General features: G+C 42.6%; 1 protein-coding gene across 1 annotated transcript in view; it reads left to right on the forward strand.

Annotated features, from left to right (window-relative positions):
• Nucleotides 1-22,704, forward strand: part of LOC144667840 (ADP-ribosylation factor-like protein 5B) — a 36,485-nt gene extending 13,781 nt beyond the window's left edge. The window contains exons 2-6 of the mRNA XM_078529359.1: nucleotides 7,280-7,340; nucleotides 8,566-8,713; nucleotides 16,348-16,431; nucleotides 18,447-18,598; nucleotides 20,318-22,704. Coding sequence (XP_078385485.1) covers nucleotides 7,280-7,340; nucleotides 8,566-8,713; nucleotides 16,348-16,431; nucleotides 18,447-18,598; nucleotides 20,318-20,366 — 494 coding nt within the window. The 3' untranslated portion in view covers nucleotides 20,367-22,704. The remainder of the gene's footprint in view (nucleotides 1-7,279; nucleotides 7,341-8,565; nucleotides 8,714-16,347; nucleotides 16,432-18,446; nucleotides 18,599-20,317) is intronic.
• Nucleotides 22,705-23,023: the final 319 nt, after the last annotated feature.

The raw sequence follows: 23,023 nt of genomic DNA on the forward strand, positions 1-23,023 counted from the left end.
AGAATAAAATTTATTTTAAAGCAGACCTATGCTTTTAAACAAGGACTGTATTGTATTATATAGCACCTAATGTCCCACAGCATACTCTGTATGGCCCAGTTAATCTGGACTTTCCAGTCCAAGTATTGACAGGTATGTGCACTGAGCTTTGGTTAAAGTCTGGGTATAACTGCTGATAAGTGTTAATTCAGAAGTTTCCCTGCATGTGTTGAAATAATAATGTGATCCATTCATACAAAGTGCCTTTCTCAGTGGAGCTACTTCCAGGCTTGCTGTTGAAAGTGTTTGATTCTTGGTCCAAATTTATGTATGCGCCTGACACATGTTGATTCCAGCTCCTCATGTTGATTTTTGTGTGGAGCGAATTTGACTCCTCGGGTAGCTGTTGGGCTTGGGGTTGTTTTTGCATTTGATTCAAGGGTCTGAGACACCGCCACTCGCATAGAGAATTGTGACCCCAAGATTGCCGCTTTCCCCATTGTAGATGCTGCCAGCTGTGAATTATTCTCACTGACTACTAAGGTTATAAAAGTTTCACTGCACTTTGATTTGGCTGTCTAGAGTTTTATTTTGGCACTCTGCTAGACCATTGTTAAACTTAAGGCTGCCAGCATGTGAAGGCCTGTAGCGTCAGCAAATCTGGGTTATTCATATGATTCCATTTTTTCCCCCATCATTGACTTGAGCCTTGGGCTCAGTGCCTCAATGTTTTCAAGCTACAACTGAGCCAGAAGCTAGCATTTGTCATTACATCATGAAGTTAAAGGAACTGTCTTAAATGCTCGTGGCTTTAATGTAAAAGAGAAGAAAATGTGTGTCGACCCTTTGCTTGTTATTATACAGGAGTAATCCTTTCAATTCTGTCACTGTGCTAAGGCAGCTGGTATCAGTAATATAAATGTTGGAACCAATTCAGTGGATTTTTTGCTCCCCACGGGACTCAAATTGGAGTTTTGCAAGCCTCTGGCAACCAGCTTGCAGTCTGCAGGTGAAGACAGAACAGTGCATGGGTGTCATAGCCCAGAATCTAGAAGCGGTACACCAGTCTGAATGCTGTGCTGCAGGACTCCTTGAGCCCAATGATGCAAAGGAGCTGAACTATCATTGGAAGTTTCTTCAACAGTATTTCGGTGATTTTGCTGCAACTTGTATACTGTTCCTGCTCTGAATTTGAACTGAATATTAGTTTCATCAGTGCACTATTTAAGCCAATAGACTTTATTGTCTTTCTAGTAATAGAAATTAGAAAAGTATAAATGGTTATTTTTAACTTGCAGGGTATAGGGTGATTACCAATGCTGGAGAATAGCATTGGTAATCTGTTGCTCTTTGCATCCAACTTTTATATCAAGCAATTCTAACTTGTTAGAGTGGAAGCTAGGAACAGTATTAAGGTCTGCTGTACAACCCCTGGTTTTAAGAGCTGCCTGTTGTAAGTGTGAACTTTGCATTCAGCTGCTTCACTCCAGCCATCTTTGCAGTTAGTGAAGTTACCAATTTGTGGACTTTAATAGCTGCTAGAAGCCCACTCTACATGTGAGTGTCGCTGAATTAAAATCTCATTTTCTAACCAGCTGAAGCAAATATTTCTCCTCCTTTCTAAAATTTTTGGGCTTTTGAAACTCAAGCATCAGCTACCTAAGATTTACCACCTCATCCCTTCTCGTGCTCTCTTCAATCAGTTGTATCTTGATTTGAGGCAGAGAAGCACAGATCTTGTAGATTTATTGTATACTGCAGAAAACGTGTTCATTTTAATCTTAGTTTCAAGGTGTGAATTGATAGATGGCAAGGGTTGAAGCCCAGGTGTTTGTAGTTCACCCCTGCCCAAGGGTATTGGTCTATGAACTCGTGTACAGCTGTAGTACATTGTGAAGGGTTAATCAGTCAACAGTAAAACCCCCACGGAGCTGACCCAGTGACTCAAGTAATCCTTTCATTGACAGTTATCAGATTACCTAAGGACTCAGGGTTTTCACAGCACATCTGTAAGACATCCAGGATTTCTTCATCTCCTGACAGGTGTATTTGCTCATATTCTGACACTTCTTCATGCCTGTTAATATTGGACAGTCTGGATTTATTTTTGTGCTACTTGGCTGTTTTGATCTGACTGGTTTTACTACTGTTATGGATCGGAAATGGGGCTTTTAATTTAAACAGCCCTGACTTTTCTGTTTACAGACAAGTGGCAAGTGTTTTGATTTTGAATTCTCCCTTTATAAGCAGTGGCATATTTCCCAACCCCTCTGTTTTGGTGTGACCCAATTTCTATTAATAACCCCACAGCAATCTCTAGATAGAGTTAGTTTATTCGTGCACACAACATGGGAAGCGGGTGTCTCTCTAGCACCCAGTGCATTCGTACAATGAGGGATAGAGAAAGGAAGGTTTACAAGTCAAAGACCACAGAATAAAGAATTATTATTTCACATGAGCCCAGAATCAAAGCCCAATGGTGTATTCTTTCACAGGGGGTCAGCAGGTTGAAGACTCATGCTGGGTAATTCTCTTTTCCAGTTGCAATGATTTCCACTGTGGGATAGGCCCATAGAGATGAATTAGTTTTGTAGGCACTGGTACCGTAGTTCCAGTAGAAAGCGTAGATGGGACAAGGCATTTAAACCTGGACAGAGTCCTTTTCCTGAGATGCTGCTTACTAGATGGAAGATGGCAGACTGATTGGCAGGACAGCAAGACAGGATAACTGGTTCTTCCAGCTGGGGTGGGTGTTCATGTGACATGACTCCCAATTCTCTACTTTGGCTTGGACAAAGGGTGTACATTCGTTAGTCTGGATTCTTGAGATTGTTAATGTTTCAACCATTAAGATTTAAGAGGTTTCAGAGACCTTTGTCCTAGCAGATTCTCTCCATTGGCCAGGCCTGGCCTAGAAAATATAGATGGACCTCGTATTATTCCCTTTGAATTTGTTCTCTACAGAGACAGGGGGTTATTAGCATCTTCAGCAATAGTGAGGTATCAGCTTCTCTGAATGCCAGAAAGTTCCTTTTGTTTGCATTGTAGCCAGCCATGGCTTCAGTCATTTAAGTGTCTCTGCTCTGCTCATACTGGCCTCTTCCTGTTTTTAAATTGCTCCGCTATTGGTGACTGTGCCTTCAGATGCCTAAGTCCGAAGCACTGAAGCGCCTCCCTACCTTTCTCTCCTCCTTTAAGCCACTTCTTAAAACTTGGTTAAATGGGGTAGGTTTTTGATCACTGACTGGGCTATCATCTTGTGTGGCTCAGTGGAAAAATTTATTGACTCTTTTAAAACATTTGTTTTTATTATATTAAAGGTGCTGTATTGGGTGTGTGTGTACGTTGATTTGTGGGGGGTGTGGGAGCTTTTCTCCCCTTCCAGAAAGCACTGATTTGCCCCAGTGCTTCATGAGCAATGAGTCCCTCACCCAAGAGGCCACTTTTCACGCACATATCCAGACTCTGCGTTCAGATACCCAGACATAAATGACCTTGTTAAGGTGGATCCTGACATTCCACTGTTTTCCAGCCCTGATCAAGGTCAGAACCAACAGGCATGGGAGTCTTGCCTTACCCCTTTTTCCTCTTGCAGAGTCCAGTTGGAGCACTTACTGGCTGGGATCAGTGAACTTTGCAAAGAACCTGGTTTGCAGCTGGGCCCTTTGGGGTTGTGTAGCTCAGTTCCATAGCTGACCACTGGCTAAACTGAACACACTTGAGAAAGAGAAGGGAGAACATGCAGTCCTCTGGCACCATTTGTCTTTGCGTTGGTTGCGAAGTGACTTGGGACAATGTGTCACTATTGAAGTGTCACTCTGCTGGGCAAACATGGCAGCCACTTTACAAACCACACAAATCCGCAAGTCAAATGAAATCAAAGGCCTGCTAATCTAGTTTGGTTGAGGAATGAATGTGCCCAGGACGCCTGTTCCTAGACTAATGCCATGGGATTTTTTTTTCTTCACACCCACGTGAACCACCAGATGTGAGTCTCATCCCAGAAACAGCATTCGAAATAATGCAGCACTCCCTTCGTACCACACCGAACGTAGATGAACTGAAGCTGCATCTAACTTGTGATTCAAATGACTTTGTTTTGCACTTAGATTTTCCTGTTGCCTGGAGGAGAGGTGTGTTATTCACAACCCTGGCACCCTTTATTGTGATGGGGGGGGAGGGATCGGCCAGCTGTCAGCCTAGGAAATGCCAACACGTCTTATTGAAGGGTTGATTGTTTCTAGGGTTTTTGAGTGTTTGAGAACCCAACGGGAAAGGCACACTTCAGTTGATTGCAACTTGCGTACGCTGAGTGGATAAGATTGTAACTCCTGTTCCTTTTTTCTGCCCAGGCTTTCTGACAAGGGTCAAGTTTTATTTGTTATGCACAGTGCGTATATATGTGGGTGGGGGTTGGGGGGGCAGCTGCTACTTTGGGGTTTTGTTTGGGCTGCCTGTACACTGACAGCTGCAGTTTGAATGCCAGCAGCCTCTGACATGGGGGAACCAAGTGGAATCTTCAAACAAGGCTGTGGGACAAGATAGCGCCTCCACAGTCTCCAGATTTTGCAATTTGGTCGTGGTGACAGATGGCCTGTGGGCCTTTAAAGAAAGTCAGAAAAGCAAACAGCCCTCCTGGAAACATGAAACCCAAGTCGTGACCTTTTGCAGATGGCTTTCTCCTGCTGCCCTCATGGTATTGAGTTTCACATCTATGATCCTGCTGCCACACCTAAATGTGTGGAACTGCAGGTATTAATGATTCATTCATTCTGGTGCAGTCTGTTTGTGGGTTGCGGGGGGGAGGGGGGGTGCGGAAAGCAAGAAAGGCTTGCATTTGTGTGGCCCCTTTTCACAGCCACAGGACTTCCCTAAGGTTTTACAGTCACAAATAATTATTTGTGTAGAGTTGTTACTGTCTGTTGTAACATACAAAATACAGCTGTCATTTTGTACACAGCCAGCTCTGACACATGGCAATAACATGACCATCTGTTTTTTTTTGATGTTGATTTTAACATTGGCCTCAACACGGGGAGAACTCTCCTGCCGTTAGAGTAGTGCTGCTGGATCTTTTACCTGAGAGGTGAGAAGGGGCCTTCGTTTAACATCTCATCCAAAAGGCAGCGCTTGACTGTGCAGCACTCCCTCAGTACTGCGCTGAACGTTAGCTGAGAATGTTATGCTTGGGTGTCTCAAGTGGGGCTTGAATCCTCAAATTTTTGACTTGATAGTGAAACTGCTCCGACTAGGTGTTAGCCTAGGCTCAGTGAGTATCATGACTGTTGTCATATTGCACACTCTTGCTGTTAGATTCTCTATCAAATGTTGCTGTTTTCAATATTTCAGAACACAGCTGCTGCATTTCCATATGCATTTAAGTACTAGAGTGTGACTTCACAGTGGGTTCCATTACATTTTTGTTGCAGTGAGCTTTGCTTACAATCACATGGTTCCAGAAAAAATGATTTAGTTGAGCCCAAGGCTAACTTGACAGGCAAGAATTCAAATAAAAGCCACCAGGGCAGCGGGACACTGGTTTCAGTCCTCACTCCGTTCCAGAGGTAGCCTCACCCATGTTGTTCACGGGTGGGGTGGGGTGGGGGTGGTGGGTATGAAGGAAAGAAACTGGAAAGAATCTCTGCTTGTCACTGACCACGGAGCAGTAAACACAGTGACACAGGAGCAAGGTCCCTGAACACAGGAGGTACATGGCCCAGTGAGAAAATTGGATAAAGTTGAAGGTAATGAGTGGTTGCACTGAATTCAAAGTGTTAATTTAATGCACACTCTCAAAAATAACAAATTCTGCACACGAGGCTATAAACAAAGGATGTAACGACCTTAAAATTTCAGCAAGTTTCAGTGTTGCAATGCAGTTTGGTGGTGTCTGTAACTAGAATAAGTCGATATGTCAGGTGGAGGAAGTGAAACTGCTATAGCAGCAGACAGTACTTTTGTCTTCTGTAACTTTGCAACAGTTACATGCACTTTTTTCTGACTTTGTTAACAGCTGTAATCTAAACTCTCAAAAAAAGTACCAGCACGGGGTTTTGAATAAAAGTTCAGTTAAGAAATGTTCATTTTAACTCGAGCTACCGTCTGTTAATTGAGACTGGCATGGGGTGAAAATGCAAGGCACAGAAAATCTCTCTACAATTGTTTCTTTGTAACACAGCTAGAAGACTCTGCACATTTAAGCAGGGATGTTGCCTTGGGACCATGTGTGGCCCAGAGCCCTGACCATTCAGACCCTGAAGCCAAGGCTCATCACAGGTAGCTGGACCTGGCAAATCTCGTTAGCCACTGCAGTCAAAAATAAAAGTGCTGCTTAAAGCTTATTAAGCCTGCCAGCAATTTCTTGCTATTCAGTAAATGCTTGCCCTGTACATGGTGATTTTAAGAGTTTGCTGATTCCAGGTAACTGGGTCTGTTAAAGTCTGATCACCTTTGATGGTGAGTTCCAGATACAACTGTTAATTGAGGCAGATTAAGTACAGATTTCCTGTCTTTTTTTTTGAAAAACGAAGTGACAATTTTTTTTTATGGGTTTGACCATCCAGTGATGATGAGCAAATTTGTGTTCTGCAAGCTCCTAGAAGCTTACTGTGATGACCAGGTTCTGTTTTGGTGACATTGGTTGAGGACTAAATATTGTCCATGAGTCTGGGGAAACTCCCCATCTCCTCTTTGAAATACCACCTGAGATCCAATACATCTGAGAGGGCAGACAGAGTCTCGGGTTAACATCTCATCCAAGAAGTACAAAGTTTTTAATGCCATAGGATGGTGGCATTTAGCTACTTGCTGGTAAGGAAGGTGTTTACGGTCCATACTTCTTGACACTTCAACCATACTTGTCTGGCACCAATACCATCATGCCTCATAACTGTTAGTTCCCTCCCCGCAGTTGTTTTCGGATGGTGGTCAATGCTACCCAGCTTGTGCTTACAAACGAACGAATTAGGAGCAGGAGTAGGTGACTCGGCCCCTTAAGCTTGGTCTGCCATTCAATAAGATCGCTCTTGCAGTACAAAACTACAGCTGGGAGGAAAAAATATTTGGTTTCACTTGGAATATCCACACAGCAAAAGCGTTGATTATCCTTATCTGATTGATGTGCATTGATAGGTGGAAAATGCTTTGAAAACATTTTGATTGCCTCTTGTGTATTCCAGGCTGCTTGATATTTCTGAAGTTTAGTGAAAGAATAAAAATCTGTCCTTTTTTTTTTTACTTGGAGGATGGGATTTGGTGCATTCAAAGTTAACCATGGTGGGTGCGTTTTGTTTTTCCTCAGAGCACAAAGTTATCATTGTTGGACTGGACAACGCAGGGAAAACGACCATCCTTTATCAGTTGTGAGTACATTTATGTTTTGTCCGTCTCCAGATTGCTGCTTTTAGTAACATTTCTAAGCTGTAACTTCACTCGTCTGCAAATGGGTCTCGATGCCAAATTAACTGGGCCTGGGATTTGTCCGCGTCTGAACTTGTTGGAATTGTTTTTTTGCTTCTGCACAGCTACTGGGATGAGTTGACTCCTCCGAGAAATGCAGAAGTTTGCTTTTATCTAGCATCTTTAATAAAGGACTGTAATAGAATGTAGATTTTTGCTGAATCCAAGTCATCATGGAAATCTGCGATGCCTAGTTCAATCAGTGAATTGTTAGCCCTCAATTACATGGCTTTAGGCCCCAATGTTTCTCTTTTGTGTTGCACATCTGCATACTATACTGCCTGATGCATATTGACATTTGGAATTTATCTGTCAATTCCAAAGGCTTAGATTTTTGCCTCAGTTTACATTGTGGTCTTTCTGCCCTAGCAGAAACCTTTTACCTTAAGGATCTTGTTATAAGAATTATAGTTCTCTAGAAATTGCAGTTTAAAGTGCAAGCACAAGTTGACTGGTATGGTGAACAGTGCCAGCAATCAAATGGGGAAAAGATTGACCAGTCTAATCAAGACGTGCTTTGCTGCTGCTTGTATGTATGTGTATGTTGACCTGATTTTCAGATCACTTTTTTCAGGGCCTAGGCAACTGTTTAGTTTGAAGTCTTGTGTACTTTGCAAACTATGCCTGCACTGTGCCATTTTACTTCCCATTGCCAGTTTATTCCACTGGAACTTGAGTTTGCACAACTTTATCCTTGGTCACTAATAATTTTGATCACTTTTAAATATCCTTGCAGGAGTAATAGCTGTTAATCCAATAATGTGATTTATAGCTTCACATTTCAGTTGAATGCTTACTGGGACCATACTCTTATTTTACTTAAAAATAAATAAACGGAATAATTTTAAAGTGTAGAGTTTAAGATTTCTTGTATTGGTGAGAGCAAAGCTACTGTTATTATTTTCTGACACCCCAGATTGGATTGAGCAACTTGTCCAGTTGCTGTTTTGCTGCCAGATAACAACTAGTTTGAAATTGTTTGCTGTTGAGTTGTACAGTCCCTTGACTGAAAGTAATCCCATGGGTGCTCAGAAATACATCTGCGAATTTTAGACTGAGTTTTCCAGTCGGGATGTAATGGATGGGGCCACAGTGGAATTCTAAGCCTCTGCTTGATTTCATTAACAGCCTAATGAACGAGGTGGTCCACACATCACCCACGATCGGCAGCAATGTGGAAGAAATAGTCGTGAAAAACACTCATTTCCTAATGTGGGACATTGGCGGCCAAGACATGTTGCGTTCAACGTGGAGCACGTATTATACAAACACTGAGGTATGTGGACACTCCAGTGTATGGGTATATGAAATTCTGATTAGACTCCAGAGAGCTGGATTCAGTTCTGCACACTGCACCTCAGGAAGGAGATATTGGTCTTGGATTGGTGAATCCACACCACACCCAGACTGATAGGGCTAAAAGGGTTAAATTAGGAGTGTTGATCGAATGGTGTTGACTTAAGATGATTAAAGGATTTGAAAGGGTAGATAGAGCATCTTGTCCATGATCTAGTTGTGTGGTCGGACAAACTCAAAGGACTGAATGGCCTCCTCCCCGTGCCCATGCATGGTTAGCTGTTGTAATTGGATAAAAATGTTTTCTACTGGGAATAATTGCTCAGTAATGTGAATCCAGTAAGAACATAAGGTCATTCAGGCCTGCTCCACCTTTCGATGTTATCCCACATCCATTGATTTTTGGATGTTAAGGGAATTAATCAATTTTGCCTTGATTATACTCAATAACTAAGCATCCAAGTCCTCTGTGGTAGAGAACTCCAAAGGTTTGCAATCCTTTGAGTGAAGAATTTTCCCCGCATCTCATCCTAAACAGTCGGCCCCTTGTTCTGAGACTGACTCCATGTTCTAGATTCCCCTGCCAGGGTAAGCATCCTCTGAACATCTACCCTGTAAGATTCCTGAAGAATTTTAATGTTTCAATGAGAGTAATAAATCTGCATTATATAGAAACCTTAAATTATTAATGTACATCTCCTCCACCAACAGTTCATTTGAAGTATAGTGAGAGCTCCATTTACATGCATAAACGGAGCATCTGCCACACTTCTGGCAAAGTAACACTGATCTCCAAAGAATTTCCTGGCTTATCTTGCAATATTTTGTCTTTCTTTCAAGACTGCCTTTAGCAATCCTTACTTGAAAAACATATCCTTAACACGCACGATGCCCAAACTTCCGGACCTGAAACTGGCAGGATACAAAATCCAGTCCTCATTTGGCCCTGGGGTTGCTGGTTCTGAGACATTGCACCTGTATATAAAGTCTGTCTTCTCTCTGCAGCTGTTCCCCATAGCCATATCTGCTTGGCTGTTTGAAACAACAATGACCTGATGTCCTATGAGATTCTAAGAATGGTTTTTAAAATGGGATCAGAAATGCAAAATATCAAGCAATTCTGCCATCAGATTGTCATAACCAGAGACTATTCAGTTTATTTTTATTAATTTTCCCTGTATATGTCGTGAGTTCAAATGTGGAAAGACAACGTGCTCAAGTAACTTGAAATGCACAGATAATGGTACATATTATATTGCTGCTGCTTAGTTTGAGATGTGTATGTTCGTGAGCTGGTGTTTGTTGCTTAATCTACCTCTATCATCCCTAAATCCAGCGCTTCTTCCCAGCAGTAGACTTGCACACCAAAAAAACCTGAGTTTGAACCTAAAACCAGGATAAAGGGGCTTTAGGGAATAATTCTGAAATTAATGTAATGCTGTCAATGTACTTAACTTCAGAATAGCTAAGACCCAATACTGCCCTTAAGTTGCAAGTTCCATGGGTTAGGCATGGCATAGACCCAGTTCCTTTGTGGTGAGTTTAGCAATGTAAATGTGCAGAGTTAGCTCAGCTGTCAGTGTTTCCTGACCTCGGCTGAAGTGCTAAACATAGCTCTTGTGTATACAAGTTTCTCGGTTTCAGTACTTTCCTCTAACAGGAGTAAGACTGCATCCCTTTTCTTTGAAAACCCCTTGCCTCTGCCCCTGTAAATTGCTAATTTCAATGACCAGCAAGTGAAATTAGTGAGATGTGTCGAAACCAATTCATTCATTGCCTAATAGGAATATAGAATTACAGAATTTCAGCCTGTGATGCTTCCAAGAGTTACTTCCTATCATTCTTAAGCCCACAGCCCCCTGAATTTATTGGTGAACAGCAGATATCTGGATACTGGACTGAGTTGCCCTGCAAGGGTTGAATAGCTAATCAGTTCAGACAAATTCCAAAACTAAAGTTTTAAACAAGTTGGAACTGCACCTCTGATCCCTGAGTTGCTGCACCTCCCACCACGTAATTCCAGGAGGTTTGCCTGTGAAAACTGCATGTTTTCTGCCTGCAAAATAGTGCTTAGTGATTTATTTATTTTTGAATTCATTCACGGGATGTGGGTTTCTCTGGCTGGGCCAGCACTTATTGCCCACCCCTAGTTGCCCTTGAGAAGGTGATGGTGAGCTGCTGCCTTGAACTGCTGCAATCCATTTGGCGTAGGTACTCCCACAGCGTTGTTGGGGAGGGAGTTCCAGGATTTTGATTCAGTGACAGCGTAGGAACGGCGATATATTTCCAAGGTCAGGATGGTGAGTGACTTGGCGGGGGGCGGGGGGGGAGAACCTCCCAGGTGGTGGTGTTCCCATCTACCTGCTGCCCTTGTCCTTCTAGATGGTATTGGTAGTGGGTTTGGAAGGTGCTGTCGAAGGAGCCTTGGGGCAGGATATTGAGTTCGGCGAGCAGAGGGGGGTGGCGGGACCCGCTTGCCGACAAGTAAAATGACGCGGGATGATGTCGAGAGGAACTCCCAGCGTCACCCCGCGTCATTCCAATTTTCAGGTCGGTGGGGGCGCAGCCGAATCAGCTGTGCACCCGCTGACCTGTCAACGGCCAATTGAGGCCATTTGAAAACTAATTGAAGTAGTTAAAGGACCTGCCCGTCCAAGCTTAAGGTTGGCGGGCAGGCCGGGAGCCCTGGCGGGCTTCAGAAAAAGCATCAAACCTCGTCCACGGGTGGGGTGAGGTTTCATGAGGGATTTTTTAAATTTAATAAAAGTTTAATTAAAAGTGATGGACATGTCCCAACTCATGTGACAGTGTCACATGAGGGGTCATGTCAGGGAAATTTTATTTTTCTATTTCACACTTTTTTTTTAATTTGGTGCTGATCTCCCTGAGGCAGCACTTAGCCTCGGAGATGAGTGCACTCTTTTGTGCGCGTGCATGAAAGAGCGCACTCTCAGCTTAGGGAATCCCCTGTTCCGTCCGCAAGGAGCGCATAGCGCTTTCTGGCAGACGTCACACTAGGGGGGGCCTTAATTGGCCCGCCCACGTAAAATGGAGGCGCACCCGCTCCTAAACTTCTCCCCCGATGGTGGGGGGGAATATTTCTTCCCTTGGTGCATCTTGTAGATGGTACACACTGCTGCTACTGTGCATCAGTGGTGGAGGGAGTGAATGTTTGTGGATGTGGTGCCAACCAAGTGGGGCTGCTTTGTCCTGGACGGTGTCAAGCTTCTTGAGTGTTGTTGGAGCTGCACTCATCCAGGCAAGTGGGGAGTATTCCATCACACTCCTGACTTGTGCCTTGTAGATGGTGGACAGGCTTTGGGGAGTCAGGAGGTGAGGTACTCGCCTCAGGATTCCTAGCCTCTGACCTGCTCTTGTAGCCACAGTATTTATATGGCTAGTCTGGTTTATTACTTGCATAATCACAGAATTATTAAAATAACTGGAAGATAGCTGTTAGGGAAATTTCTATGCCAAGGATTTGAATTGGAAATTTTTTATGCAGGTTTTATATTCCCACAGTCTTTTTTCTAAGTTTTCCCGTGTGACTTGCTGAAACAAGTTTATCATTGTATGAAGCACATTCCTAGATGCATTCTTTACTGCCTTTACGTTGGTCCTAGTGCTGTATGTGCTTTTGAGCACTCTGTTCCCTGAGATTGAACCCCATTGGAGGTTTCCCTGCTGCTAATTCCACCTAAGTTCAAGCCTTTTCACTAAAAGCAGAACCTCTCTACTGTCCAATTTTGGATTTCACAAAATGGCTCCCATAACTGCTGGCAGCAGTGCCTGCACAACATAATTTATTGTAGCACTTTAAGATGTGGTGGTAAATGCAGATCTTCCTCAAGGCTAATGAGCAGTCATGTGTCCCAAGTTCAAAATGTTTGAATTTGCCTCTGCAAATGTTTTCCTTCTGTGCAAACTGCTCCCGTGAATATTGTTGGACCAGGTGGAAGTTCAACTCCAAATGATGTAAGAAAGTCCTGAGGGTTGCCCCTAGTGGGTACAATACAAGGGCCTCTGGATTTAATGGGGGAGAAATCCACTGAGGGATGCAGATCCCCTTGAATTGGTGTATCACTTGATGGTGAGATTGAAGTGAATGGCAGCTGATGAAGGCTTTCTTTCTCTTCTGCTTTCTTTGGAAGAAAGAGGTGGCTGCCCTTAGAGCCCTGGTCCACAGCAACTCTGCAGCACGTGAGAGAAAGAGATTGAGTGCTCACACGTGAGCGTGTTTGCCTCCATGTAGGTCATCAGTGTGCCATGCAAGGGGTCGTTAGACAATGATCAGGAGTTTCTATCTGATTTTTATACACTCCCATATTGGAGGTGTTGAGGTCAATTCCGAAGATGCCAGTTTCTTCCTCTGAATTGGCCAACTTGACAAGAACTTAAGAATTAAACCTGTATGAAGTGTTCCATCAACTGTTGATACAACGACAAAGGGACACAGATTTAAGATGTTTGGCAAAATGCAGGCGGAATGTGAGGGGGAGCTTTTTTATGCAGAGTGGTAATGATCTGGAACACTCTGCCCACAAGTGGTGGAAGCAGAAACATCAGTGATTCCAAAAGGAAATTGGATGTGGTTTTGAAGGAAATAAACTTGCAGCGTTATGGAGCTTGAGGAAGGGAGTTGGGGTAGCTGGATTGCTCCATGGGGAGCTGGCACTGATTTGATGGGCGGAATGGCCTCCTGTGCAATAAATGACTCTGACTCTATTGTTTGAACCCACAAAGTTTTGGAGAAACTGATGAAATGATTGATTTGAATACTAAATGTCCAGTTTAGCAGCACCATTATATAACCAAATTAATTTACTCTGCACATTTTGATTTTAAATCACAGAATCATGGCCCATTTCCTAGCAAGAGCTGTCCATTTCACACTCCACTTTCCTCCATATGTCCTGAAGACCTCTTGTCTTTCAACTATTGATCCAATTGCCTTTTGAAAGATACTATTGAATTTGTATCCAGCACCCATTCAGACTATACGTTTCTGATTTTTTAAAAATTGTCGAGCTATTATTATCTCCTCCCCCTGGCACTTGGGCAGTTGTCTTTAATCTGTGTATTCTGGTTACTGACCCTTCTGTCAGCTAAAACAGTTTCTCCCTATTTACTAAAACCACTCATAATTTTCAAATGAGCTGCAAGTGCTGATAGCGGATTGTAGTGAATGAAACACAAAAGGTTCTGAGCTTTCCCTGCTGGAGCACTGCTTTGTTTTGAACTGCACTTTTGCATGCCTACGTATTGGTGACTATTAAGGTTAAATTAGTGTCTAGTTGACTGCCCAAAGTTTCTAGCTTTGTGATGTAAAATAAGTTGGAGCTGGCTAACAGCTGGAGTGATCAGCCACTCTGTTCAGATAGTAAAAGTTTATAGTAATCTCCACTCTGAAGTTTGTATCATAGCTGGCATTACTTAATCTTTTGGCGCCATCTCTACGTGGTAGTGCATACACAACAATCAAATCTGTCCATTGTTTAACTTGCATGAAGCTCCCACATCCATTTAGGGTTGGAAATGAAACAAATAGCAAACTTGCAGTTGACCACCTCTGTCATGCCATACTAGAAGCAGTGTAGCAAAGTTCATTATCTACCTACTTTGTACCAGGCTAGTAGAACTGTGATAAAAACAAAACAAAAAACTGCGGATGCTGGAAATCCAAAACAAAAACAGAAATACCTGGAAAAACTCAGCAGGTCTGGCAGCATCGGCGGAGAAGAACCAAGCTGACGTTTCAAGTCCTCATGACCCTTCAACAGAACTAAGTAGAAATAGGAAAGGGTGAAATATAAGCTGCTTTAAAGGGGGGGGGGGGGTGGTTGTTGGGACAAGCAAGCAGTGATAGGAGCAGATAGCCAAAAGATGTCACAGACAAAAGAACAAAGAGGTGTTGAAGGTGGTGATATTATCTAAAAGAATGTGCTAATTAAGATTGGAGAGCAGGACGAGCAAGGTAGCTCTAATGGGGGTGGGGTGAAATAAACCATGGGTGGAATACATTTAAAAATAATGGAAATGGGTGGGAAAAGAAAAATCTATATAAATTATTGGAAAAAACAAAAGGGAGGGGGAAGAAGCAGAAAGGGGGTGGGGATGGAGGAGGGAGTTCAAGATCTAAAGTTGTCGAACTCAATATTCAGTCCGGAAGGCTGTAAAGTGCCTAGTCAAAAGATGAGGTGCTGTTCCTCCAGTTTGCGTTGAGCTTCACTGGAACAATGCAGCAAGCCAAGGACAGACATGTGGGCAAGAGAGCAGGGTGGAGTGTTAAAATGGCAAGCGACAGGGAGGCCTGGGTCATTCTTGCAGACAGACCGAAGGTGTTCTGCAAAGCGGTCGCCCAGTCTGCGTTTGGTCTCTCCAATGTAGAGGAAACCGCATTGGGAGCAACGAATGCAGTAGACTAAATTGAGGGAAGTGCAAGTGAAATACTGCTTCACTTGAAAGGAGTGTTTGCTCCCTTGGACGGTGAGGAGAGAGGAAGTGAAGGGGCAGGTGTTGCATATTTTGCGTTTGCATGGGGAGGTGCCGTAGGTGGGGGTTGAGGAGTAGGGGGTGATGGAGGAGTGGACCAGGGTGTCACGGAGGGAACGATCCTGACGGAACATTCTTTATCACCACCTTCTTTGTTCTTTTGTCTGTGACATCTTTTGGTTATCTGCTCCTATCACTGCTTGCTTCTCCCAACAACCACCCCCTACTTCTCTGCCCCTCCCACCCCGAAACCAGCTTATATTTCACCCCTCTCCTATTTCTACTTCGTTCTGTTGAAGGGTCATGAGGACTCGAAACGGCAACTTTGTTCTTCTCCGCCGATGCTGCCAGATCTGCTGAGTTTTTCCAGGTATTTCTGTTTTTGTAGTAGAACTGTGAATATGCCACAGCTTTACCGGTTGAAATCAGTGTTTAATTAAAAGCTTTTGACACTGAGGGCTAATTGTTTTATGCTGCATTTATAGTCAGCATTGCCAGTGAGCACGTTTTTGCCCTTAAGCCACTTTAATGCTACACCAGCAAATCTAAGTGATGCTCCTAATTAATCACCTGTAATTGCGCTCTCCGCAACGGCCCCAGTACTCCACCCTGGTATGTAGCTCAAACTGCGCTATTCAACTTTGTACTCTAGTGGAGTTGGGTGTGGCTGTTAACCTAGTGACTGAATCTACCTGTAGTTGTCACTGATTTGAGTTGAACGGAGCAGGCTTGGTGCATCTAAATCACTTAATTGAATAGTACTTCAATGTGAGTCCTTTATCCTTCCCTGTCCCTGCTCTCTAAGTTTGTTATAAACCTCTGCTCTACTAACTGATATGGAGGCGTACACAGCAATTTGGGGTCTGTGCTGTCAGGTAGCCCTTTATCTAATGAGATCGAGAGCATTTTTAAAATGACCAAAATCTGCATATCGAACGAAAAGGAGAACGGAAGTGCCGTATGATTCCATTATTTTGACATCAATACTTACCTCCAATTATTGCAAAAAGTACTGAGGAAATGGGTGACAATGAAGGTATACAAGAAGTTACTTGCATTTGATACTTGTCTCGAAGGGATGGGTTCATATTCCGCATGAGTAAATTTTCATTTTATTTTCAGTTCGTCATTCTAGTTGTGGACAGCACAGACCGAGAGCGGCTAACACTTACGAAAGAGGAACTCTACAAAATGCTGGCTCACGAGGTATGATTTGCTGCTAAAAGGAAACTTAATATGGGTGTGCTGGAGGCGATAAGGGCGTTCACTACTAAAGTGATGCCTGGATTATAGAATCTCAAATCTATATATAGTTTATAGGCTAATGTCAATATTGGTTTAATATCTCCCAATTATTCCAATGGCTGGGTGGCCAGATTGACTGACTCAACTCCACTCTCAGGCCCCACAGAGCAGGAACATGCTAGGTTCAATCAGTTTGTATTGAGTGGGGACAGCAAGCTATCACAATGTATGACTATAAGAGAAACCCATTTTATTTCCCCCTATGATGGACTTACTATACAGACCAGATTTTACTGATTTGGTTCCATGCGTATGCTGTGTGAACTGATTTTCTGCCTGGTGCCTTGGCTGGGGAGCGACTTCCCTCAACAGGGTGAACACCAGGAAAAATGAGCAGTGGCACAAGAAATGCACTGGACTCTCGTTGCAAGCCTATAATGGCCATAGTTTGAATTGACACAGACCTCAGGAAATTTTCCAATCTGTGGATGTCCGGTTGAAACCATATCTGGTCCAGATTTGATGCGTTCCATGACCAAGTAGCCCCCTAACATCTCAGAAATTGGGAGAGGCAGGAAGATGAAGTGGAGATAGAAAACAATAGTTAGAAAACCTGGCTTATAACTGTTTAGTAGTACAGAACTTGAGTACTGCCGAAAAAAAAGACATCTAAACTTTTCACCTTGCACTCATCAGGACACTCTCAAGAATACCAATAAGGGGGAAAATAACAATTTATACTATGTGAAGTGAGTGCTGATTGGTTGGCAAGTGGCTTTGCCATGGAGAATGCACCACTGATGGTGACTGACAGTTAACTGCCAAGCATTGAAATTTAAACCAGGCAGCTTTGACCCTGATTGGTCAAGGCATTACCCTGAGGAATGAGTCAGTGAATGGCTGTCACTTCTTTGTTTAGCTGAAACAGGCTCAGTGTATGTACTTGTTATTTTTGCAGACAGAAAGAACAGGGCCCTGTGTACTGGAAGCTACATATATTAACACACAGGGCCCTGTTTTTTTGCAGACAGAAAGAACAAGTACATACACTGCACCTGTTTCAGCTAAACAAAGAAGTGACAACCATTCACTGACTCATTCCTCAGGGTAATGCCTTGACCAATCAAGGTCAAAGCTGCCTGGTTTAAATTTCAAACAATGCTTGGCAGTGAACTCAGTCACCATCAGTGATGCATTCTCCATGGCAATGCCACCTACCAACCAATCAGTGCACTCTTCGCATATAGTGTAAATTGTTGTTTTCCCCCTTTTTTATATTGGTATTCTTGTGGGTGTCCTGATGAGTGCAAGATGAAAAGCTTAGACATGTATCCTTTTACAGCAAAACCTAGCTTAGTGCAAATATTGCAGTGTAGACTAGCAGCAAAAATATACAGTGCATCACTGGTGTCTACTGGTTGTACCTATTAGAAGAGGAGGAACAGGCCCTGTCTTCTCTCAAGTGGATACAAAGCATGTTTCCACATGAGGAAGAGCAAAACTAGAGGCTAACAATCTAAGATGATCACCAAAAAATCCAATCGGGAATTCAGTAGAAACCCCTTTAACCAGAGTGGTGAGAATGTGGAACTCACTACCTCAGGGAGTGATTGAAGTATAGATGTATTTGAGGGAAAGCTTGATGAGCATGAAGAAGGGAATAGAGGGTTATGCTGATTGATGCCAAGTGGAGGAGGCTCGAATGGAGCATAAATAAACACCAGCATGGACTATTGGGGCCAAATGTTCTGTTTCAGTATTGTATCCCATGTGACCTTTGCCCCATAGTTTTCGGCACACATAGAAATCCCTTGAATGGGTAGGCTTGTTAAGCTTTTGCAGGTTGAATGCCGAGTCTGGATTACAGTTTGGTTTATACATGTGCTGTTTTCCAGCATTAGTTCTGGGATGATCTGTCCATTGTCAATTTTGCTTTGTTCTGTAAGATTTGTAACAACGGCTTGTTTTCATTCCAGGACCTCCGAAAGGCGGCTGTGCTGGTATTTGCCAATAAACAAGACATGAAGAATTCCATGTCGGCAGCTGAGATTTCCAAGTTTCTAACACTAACGTCCATCAAAGACCATCCATGGCACATCCAGGCCTGTTGTGCACTCACTGGCGAAGGGTTAGTTTTGGGTCATGATGGGATTCTACATGTAAAAGATTAATTTTAGTTACGCTTGAGTTCACCCTAGAAAGTTGATTGCCACGGGAAAAGAAACATTCTTCAACCTGACTTTGTATCTTCAAATGCAAATACAGGTTTTTGGCAGAAGATCTGTATTAACTGTGTCAATAGCTGAACTAGTTGAACTTTAATTCTAGTATTGAATTCTCTGCTATTTAAACGTTTAGTCATGCAACTTTACATGTTTCTGTGCTATTAATTGAGTAATTAGGTGAGTCAGTTGAAAGGAAAAGGCCCACTCAATTGCGTATCTCTAGAAAATTAAATAAAGAATTTCCCTGACAACTCAGCAATTTGGATCTTTTAAAATTACCCCAACCCCTGCTTTAAGACTGGGCAGGGGTTGCTTTAAACCTTCAATTGCTGGGACAGAGTCACTGGGTTGCTAAGCAACAAAATTCATATAACTAATTACTTCAAAAGCCTGCAGCATCAGTAAACAATGCTTTGAAATCAGTTCTGCCAGACTGAGATGCAATTCTGCTGCTTGCAAACACCAATACCAAAATGCAACTATTTATAATGAGGAATTTTGTGGAAGGATTTTGCACCAGATACTTAAGCTGGATTCAAGTGAATTTTAGACATCACTCTTTGCAAGAGATGAATGACCTGACAGAGTAATGCATCTTTTGCCAGGCCTAAATGCTGCTTTTATTTCATCATAACTAATCCTTACTTCTTGGCATACAACTTGAGTTTTATACTTTATAAAGCTTTCAGTGACTTTGTGCATTGTCAAAATTGAGGTTGGGTTGAAAAATGAAGACTTGATCCTTCAATTTCCTCCCAAGTTCTCAAATGAACAGAAATTGTTGGCTTCTGTTTTGTTTCACCCTCACCATGTAATGCAGCTTTTGGCATGGAATATTGATGTGATTTATTAGGATATATTTTCATGCCTTCACCCCTTCCTCCTCCACCACCACCACCAACTCCTCCAATCTATACTGAAATGAGTCCACACCAACACGTGTACGTGCTGGCTTGTGCAATGTGGAAGTGGTGATTGTCCACCAAAGTCCCCTTTTCTATGAAATAGAACTCATGCACCTTAAACATGGTAGTAATTCCACCTTCACAGCCATTGGGTGATTTTTCTATCCATTCACTTTAATGATGATGCTGCCTGGAAAAGCAGACTAAGGGGTGACATGATAGAAATCCGTAAAATTATGAAGGGATTTAATAGAGTAGTGGAGATGTTTCCATTTATTTGGCGATGGGGAAGGAAGTCCCAAAGTAGCTCATTGGATTTATGAGTGGCTCTTAAATATGAATTCAGGGCAAACTACTTTGCCCAAAGAGTGAGAATGTGGAATATGTTATCATAAGGAGTAGTTGAGGCAAATAGCATATTTGCATTTAAGGGGAAGTTAGATAAGTACATAAAGGAGAAAGGGTTTAGAAAGTTATACTGTTTGGGTTAGATGAAATAAGGTCTGAAGAGGCTCATATGGAGCATTAACACCAGCATAGAGCAGTTGGGCTGAATGTCCTGTTTCTGTAAATTCTATTTAACGGAGGTACAATGGTGTGCTGGTAAGAATGTCTACCTCGAAGAACATAACCATTCAGACTTGAAGAATTTTTCATAAACTTTTGTGAACACAGCAAGGGATATATTTACTTATGTGGTTCCTTCTACTCTTTCAGACTGGGTCAAGGGCTGGAGTGGATGACACTGAAAACAGCAGCAAAGTAGAGCTTGGTGCTGGCAAGCAGGAAAACAAACTGTCTAAAGAAATGACTCACCTGTAAGCAGCTGCAGGAACAGATATGGATCCGTGCCTTGTTTTTTAGAGAATTCTTGAAACACGAGAAGGCCCCTGGCTGGAACACTTGAATTGTGACGCACAGAGTCCTTCACTTTGAACCTGCAGGCACAGAAGCTGAAGGACAACCATCTTGGTGAAGCCTGAGGCAAACCAATATACTGAGAATACTGGATAAAATCATGGAAAAATGGTTTGTGCTGGATTTTAAACCCCTGCCATCCAAGGGGCAGAATGAGTTCATTTTCTGGGATTTCCAGAAAACAAAACATGGAAGTCTTCATGTTGCAATGTTAAACAGAAAAGTGAGGGCATAAAAGCTTCTTGCAATCAGCAACACTCCAAAGTTTCTGTGGTAACTTTAAGTATGTGGTCAATACGCATGCTGAGCTGGCTTGGTGATTGTTTCCAGTGAGTCGGAAACCAGAATTGTGCGTGGCCTGAACCTCAGGATGTGTTTTCCATTCATCCTGACCGGCAAGAGTATTTAATTTTTGAACCTCAGGAACAGTTTGGCTCCTTGATTAACTTGCTAGAGTTTTTATTCTATCAAACGAAGCACCATTAGATCTCTGATCAGTATTAGTCTGTTCTAGGGCTTGAATCAATAGTCAGCTTTGAAGCTTCAATAAAATAGAAAAGCTTTTATACTTTTTCTCATTCAAAGCTAGACTGTGTACTGCCTCAAAGCTGATGGGATGCAGGGGTGAATTGCTGCTGTCATCAACAACTTAGACATGGAAATTTTTGGGAGACAGATGAACTTCGGTCAAGTACCTCATTACTATTTTGTGGGGTTAAAATTCAACATCTGTCCTTTTCATTATAGAACTCCTTATTTTGTTGAACTCCCCCTGTTGCTTACTGTCAATGGGGAAAAATGAACCTATAAATTCTCAATGCTAATTATTGTCAAGGACAGTTAATACCTGCTTTTAAGCCAGCCTTATCAGTGTAGTGAGTGGAAGAGTGACTGAGTTTCAGATAATTTTATGGTGATGGGAACCCAAAAGCCAGGAAAACATGAAAAAAATTAGTGGATTGGAGGGCTCAGTATCATTGTGGAGTTTCCTGTTTAAGTGAGCAGCAGATTCAGAAGTGCACTTGAAAAGAGAGACACTTCTAGAAATCTAATGGCAGGTGTAACTTATGTAATGGTTACTCCATGGCCAATGTGAAGGGTAGAGATGAAGAGACCTGCTTCAGTAAGAGCATGGTCCCAAATACAGAGTAACTCCTTCAGCATCTGGAGAGGTTGACACTCTGAGCCTTTGCCAGTGGTAGTAACTCTGCCTTTAGCCTTTCAATACTGATAGATTTGTGATGTATTTTCAGCACTAACTTTAATGTCCAGTTGTTATACAGTTTATTTGCAATCAGTGTGTTGTGGAGGGATTGGGGAGAAAGTTTGCAATGTAATTCCTTTCAAACAATGTATTTAACTTGTAAATCACATTCTGGGTTAATGGGGTTAATCCTCAGTTTGAACTTTTTAAGTTGATCTTGGTACCTGGCTTCACCTAGCCCTATAATGTGTTACAAGAACAGTGCAGCTTCACTCGCATTGAATCAAATTGATCATTTCATGGAATCAGCGGAGGCTGGAAAGAAAAGGAAAAGCTGAACAAATGGTAATAAGTTAGAGTTTAGAAAAAGTTTGTACTATGAGGAGGGATTGACATTGTAACTACAACAAAGCTCTGAGCCCCTTGCATGAGCAACAGGAGGTGAAACTGAGTTGACTTTTTTTCCTGTGATGAATGTCATGACCTATTCCAGCAGAATTTAGGAAAATAGTTAATCAAAATTGTGTTTTTTTTTCTCCAGTCAGCAGCTTACCTGCACACTTCACTGTCAGGGCTCCTTGTGTAGGCATCCTACCTTGCTGCAGTAGCACAAATTTAAAATCCTTTTTGCTCTTGCATGAAGAACCTATGGCTCTTGTGCACATGTCTATAGAGCCAATTTCTTCCCTTGTGTCGATCCCTATTCATAAGGCCTCTTTTTAAACTGAAAGGTAGCAGGGCCCAAGCTATTGTTGGGTGCAGAAGGGATGGAAAGCGTAACCCTATTTTGCAACTAGCAATCTAGCCTTTAGAAGATCGTATGATTCATTTATTTCTGAACTCCTGGTTTTCGATCTTTCTCCCCCCACTAGGGCCATCTGTCACTTTCCAGAGCGCTTACCCTGGTCCGGCCATTATCACATTTTGCTTTCTTAATGTCATCATTAGCACTTCCTTCAGCCAGTGCAACCACCATTAACAACTCTTTTTGACCTTTTGTTTATGACATCTTTTGCCATCTCTCCTTTGCCTCTGCCTATCATTGGCCTATCCAGCTACCAGTTCCACACCCCCCCCCCCCCCCCCCCCCCGCCCACCTTAATCAGTATATATTTCACTACATCTCTACCTCCCTTTAGATCTGAAGAAGAGTCATATGGACTCGAAACGTTATGTCTCTCTCCCCGCAGATGCTGTCAGACCTGAGTTTTTCCAGCATTTTTTGTTTTCGTTTCAGATTTCCAGCATCCGCAGTATTTTGCCTTTATTATCCTGGTTTATCCAGTTTGAAATTTGTCTTG

This window comes from Cetorhinus maximus, chromosome 25 (assembly GCF_964194155.1).
Source record: "Cetorhinus maximus chromosome 25, sCetMax3.hap1.1, whole genome shotgun sequence".
Taxonomy (NCBI): domain Eukaryota; kingdom Metazoa; phylum Chordata; class Chondrichthyes; order Lamniformes; family Cetorhinidae; genus Cetorhinus; species Cetorhinus maximus.